The sequence below is a fragment of the Limulus polyphemus genome, unplaced genomic scaffold (assembly GCF_000517525.1).
Source record: "Limulus polyphemus unplaced genomic scaffold, Limulus_polyphemus-2.1.2 Scaffold385, whole genome shotgun sequence".
In the NCBI taxonomy this organism is placed as follows: domain Eukaryota; kingdom Metazoa; phylum Arthropoda; class Merostomata; order Xiphosura; family Limulidae; genus Limulus; species Limulus polyphemus.
In genome coordinates, this window is record NW_013665995.1 from 59,683 (window position 1) to 65,103 (window position 5,421).

Sequence of the window (5,421 nt, forward strand, 5' to 3'; positions counted from 1 at the left end):
CTGAAAAAGTGGTGTCTATTTACTTGTGACCACGATGTGTATATGAGAAAAATATATGTTTTAAATATATGAATATTTTAAATAATGCTGTTGTTATATTATGTAGTTGGACATGAATGAAACAAAAAACATACTAGGAAGAATATGGAGATGTCGTATTTAGATTTAAAATAAAGTGTGAAAGTATGAAATAGCTATAAACGAAATGTATTTCTATGCACATTTTTTTTTTTGTATAAATACCTTGTCTTTGTGGATAATTGCTATCGTTGCCTAAGATCTTGTGATTTCTGATGATCGAACTCTTGACAGCGACGTTATAAAATATTGAATCAAGAAGTGTAAAAATCAACTATCTTCGTTTCACTTATTCTTCTTTTTCCTTCCATAATGGTATCAACTCTTTTTTTTTTTTTTTTTTTACCCTCTCCTAAAGTATTAACAAAACGTTGAGTTCACTACCATCAATAAGGAAATGGTTTAATATTTTATTCCCCTAGCGTATAAACGTGTTCTTCACGTTCGAAGCGTATTTAAGCTTTAGGCCTAATTGTTGATTTTTAGGCGCGTGTTGGAAGTTGTATTGAGATTTAATGGGATTGCGTTATTTACAAGCCACGGAAAGATAAAAAATTGATCTAAGGCGGAAGACTTTCGAACCGTTGTCCTCTAGACTCGAGCTGCATAAGTAGATTATATAGTCACCAATATATTTTCTAAAAGTGTATCTCTAATAGGCAGTTGCCGCCCATTCCTCAGTCAACTGAATATGAATACTCTGCCTAAACTATTTATCAAAGAATAACTTAATTAATTATTGTGTTTCTTGTGTGTTTGTTTATGTTGCTGAATTAATCGTCTTTGAAATTAAAGTTATAAACGTCGTAGGTTTGTACTCGTATAAATGTAAAAGTACCACTGTACAATTAACCAATAGAAATATTAGGTTTTCATGTGAGCAGCATACATACACGCACGGACTGACTGACATGCATTGTTCTTTTAATTATGGCATCAGCGAAGTTTCAAGTATAACTCCGTGAGGGTCTGTGTGAAATACTTGAAAAGCAAATATTATACCTGAGTGAACAGCTACCATGAAAATTACGAAAGCGAGTAATCTTAAACTGTTTGTGTGCGTATTTTATGAAATATTATGTGTTTGCGTTATGCTACCTCGTAATATTGTACTTATATGATTTCTTTGACACGATTTTGAGCCTAAATATAATGACACGAAAAAAATTCAAAGTAGCAAGCAATAAATCTTTAGAAATTTGATCGCTTCATTGTTCAGATCTGAATACCTTATGCGTAATTTAATAACAATAGATGGCGCTAAGTAGTTCCAATTTACATACAACTGCTACGTAAACTATATCTTCTACAACTTCTGGACAGTTATTTTCTATATGTTGTTGACATTAGATAATTAGATAAATCAGTTTTTCAGAATTTACCGCCAGGTTATTTTAAAAGGAAGAAACATACACTAGGCTTTAACTATTTATCTGTTTTCTAAAAGAATATTTAAAATAAAAACATTTTTGAACCATCTTGGATAATATCTACTATGTTTTTCTCCGTATATAAGTATATTTCTTGATCTGTAAATTCGTCTATGCATACCTCCTTGTATATCTGTTTTTACTCTTTCTGCCCACTTCTATGGTTTGTGTTATTTCATCGCGTGTTTCATATTAAGTAGCAACTGCAGTGCTTCTCACGATCTGTACTTTCTGTCTTACATCAGAATCGACGAAGAACTGCTAGCTCGGCTAAACAATTCTAGACTATTAAACAATACTCAAGCCTTAAGGGAAACATAAAGTTACTATATCTGTAAATTTGTTATGTAAACCTGACTTACAAAAATAACCAAATACGTGCTTGAACCTGATGTTTTATAGTATATATATTTGCTACACTTATTTTAACCTTAAAACTATAGTCTATAGTTCGACCAACATGGTTACGTACAATACAATACCGATACTTTATAAACTATGCGATTCGGTCACGTATGTGAAACAGAGTAATTGTTCAAACGCCGCTCACTTACGAGTGAGTTGAATGTGGTTTACATCATTAACCGAAAGACCCGATTATTTTTATGCATGTGTGTGTGTGTGTATATATATAAATACTATTTTTGAAACAATGAGATCTTTTATATGTATCACAATTAATTTTTTTCATAATGACTGATATTAGTATACTGCATATCAACTCGTTTTTCTTAATCTGTCCGTCTTGTGACTAATTACACTAAACTTATATTTTCAATTCAAACCTACTGTTAAGAAAACATGGCACGAATTTTGTACAAGTTTTATGTTGGAAACCGTTATGGGTCTGTTAAGAATATTGTTGCAATAAATATCATTAGCTCACTATGATGTTTGATATGCTTTAATTGAATTTTATTCTAGATAATCTTTGGAAAGTAGTTTTTATTCACTGATATATTGCTCATTATTATCTTTGAAAAACATATCTAGCGTATGTCATTTATATATATAAAAGAATTAAAAAAAAATTAAACATTGTCCGGACATTGTTATGACTTTGTAATATGTTATCCACTTTCGAACTGAAAACAGTTGAAACATTGCTGTAATGCAGAAAAGTTCCTTTTACGATGTCGATCTTAAATGTTCTGTAACAATATTGTCGCTTTTATTACTTGAAAGTCATTTAAAACTTAGGTGAAATTCGATATTGCCTCTCCAGTATGTTCCTTTTTTTTGCTTTTTTAATGAAATGATGAGTTGATATTGAAATAATTCTTAAAAATGGGCCTAATGAAGGCAGACGTTGAAACCTTGAAACTACATATAGCTTATTGTTCAAATAAGAATGCAATGATACTGAAATGATCTTCAGAGCAAGATCCTGATGAAGGTGAAAATTAGGATCCCAAAAATTTATCTTGTAGTGTTCAACAAAGGGCGCGTCGATACTAAAAAGATCTTCATAGAAAGATCCTAATCAAGATAAACATTAAGATCCCGAAACATTATTTAGTACTGTTCAAACAAGGGTGCGTCGATGCTCAAAGAGTCGTTAACAAAAACGATTTGATAAAGGCAGACGTAAGTATCTGGAAATGTTATCCCTTCAAAAACTAAGCGACCAGGCAGGCCATTCATTTCAGATTCCTCCAGCATCAATGCCCCTTTTTTAACCACAATTATGATTTTATGATATTTCATGCTAAATATCATTCGAAATAGTAGTATAGTTTATCACAAACAAAGTCTTTAGATCAGCAACATGATCAGATTTTATGTTATATATAACACCGGTGCAATTAAAGTATCGGCCAAGAATAATTTTGAAATCAATGGTAATGAAATTAAGTGCTGTTTAGGTCCAAAGTATGAAAATTACAGGATAAAACTAATCCTGTCCTTTTGAAGATAAAGTAAGTAACCTGTACTCAGTTTCGAGAGGAATTCTAACAGGAACAATATTCATTCCTTACTTTTCTCTCCATTCAAGGTTTACATTCACGTAACAGAAACTTAATACACTTCCCATATCACGATAAAGTAAAGAACATTGTCATGGTATTGATGAGAGGAGCGTGTTTTTACTGCCTTTCTAAAACTATTTTGCTCGGAGTTCTTAATATCCAACAATGATAAGTTTCTTGAGTGTGTGCGCTTGTTTGGAGAGAAAATTAAATATTGTTTGTGGTAAGGGTGGGAACAGAAGGGAGGGGGACTAAATCTTGTTCTGAATTGGTAGAGTTGGCGCCACCTCTGCATTTTCGTCCTTCGGCAGATTCCGCAGAGGAGCCTTGAGCATGCGTCTTTCTGAGAATCAATACTGACGTCTGGGTCGGAAGTGCTGCATCCACGGCATATTCAGCACTGTTCAATATCCTTTCATTGACTTGGTCGTCATCTTAACTGTTCAAAACTTACAGAAGGCAAGCGCTTTGCCAGGTGTCCACTGTTTAGGCGTGATAATGTAAAGCTGGAGAAGTCGAATAGCGTGGTCCCACGAGTCGTCAGCTGGACAAAGTCAAACTTCACATATCTACTTTGATTTTTTCCCCTTCCCCTCCCTTGAGAAATTCGGAGTGGCCGTAACAAGCTTCCTTCTATAGCTTCTGGGTAATGTTGCTGTATTAGTTACCATGGTGACGGAAGACCAGGGTCAGGTATGTTTGGATGGCGTTATGTATACAACGTTTCAATAGAGAGAAGTTTTCGGTGTTTAGCTGTATTAGATATATGTACATGCATCATTGCTTCATTTATGTTTTCAGTAATACTTCATGAACTCAGAAATATCGTGTAAAATTTTTATTTTAATAAAAATAGCAACTATTTTTTAAAAGCATGAAACTAATATGGAATCCAACGACATATGTAAACACACTATACACTCAGTTGATCACATTTCGCCCAGAACCTTCAAAATATCCTGTTAAACAAAATAATAACTTCGCGACTTAACAACCAATATGTATATATATATATATATATCATTAGTTTTGAGATATTATCCTGTTGTTTACTTTTGGTCGATGTTACCCTATTGAAAGTTTATTTCACAAATTACTGCTGAGCAGTGATGAAAAGTCAAACTCCGCAGTTTTGGGAATTAATGTATTTCATAGTCCGAAGATAAAGCAAACCATATATCAAACAATTACGTGTTTTCACATACAGTTATGTTTATTTTATCATACTACATTTGTTATAAGCACAATTTTAATATTTCTGAATTGTAAGCTTGAAGTTAAATATACGTTTGATTAGAAATAAGAACATTTTGTAACATCTAGACTTGAACCTTTTTTGCACCGGAGCTTTTAGTGTTTAATCAGTGTTTTGTTCACCTATTGATGCTGTTACACGTTCTACTAGATCTGACGCCATGTACGTAATGATGAATTTTGAAATCAGATAATTGTAATTGTAGTTATTCTCTTTTTCGTTTTATCTATCGCTAGAAGTACTTCTAATATTATGGTGTTTCTGCCTGGCTCAGAATCACCTTACAATTTAGTCCTACCAGAATGGAGCTAAAAAAAAAGGAGAGAAACTAGTGGTGTATTGTGACAAAATTAATAACTTTTTAATTATCAAACAAGACCTGATAAAACTGAAATATTGATTACAATAAAAACTGTTTTGTCAAGGAGAAATGTGTGAGTAACCTAAAAGGGGTATTCTAATTCCTGTATTTTCTGAAAGTTTTTCCCCTTTTCTTAGATGAATATTACTATTCAATAAAGTTCTTGTCGAAACACCACTGCAGTCTACTACACAAATGTAAGACTGCAAGGTCGATATTCCCACCTTTCGTTTTTTATAGCCTAACTTTGTTCTTTCTCATTTCTTCGTCAGATTGATTTTTTTTATAGTTAATAATTTGTTTGTTTTGAATTTCGCGCAAAGCTAC

At 32.6% G+C, this 5,421-nt stretch overlaps 1 protein-coding gene across 8 annotated transcripts in view; it reads left to right on the forward strand.

Moving 5' to 3' along the window:
• LOC106457879 overlaps positions 1-5,421 on the forward strand; it is a 209,608-nt gene that overhangs the window by 43,499 nt on the left and 160,688 nt on the right. Inside the window, exon 1 of one of the 8 annotated variants that reach the window (XM_022383933.1) lies at positions 3,852-4,171. The exons of the other annotated variants lie outside the window; for them this stretch is intronic. Within the exon in view, the coding sequence (XP_022239641.1) occupies positions 4,148-4,171 (24 nt within the window). The 5' untranslated portion in view covers positions 3,852-4,147. Of the gene's footprint in view, positions 1-3,851; positions 4,172-5,421 lie in introns of those variants that run through there. 8 annotated transcript variants of the gene reach the window in all.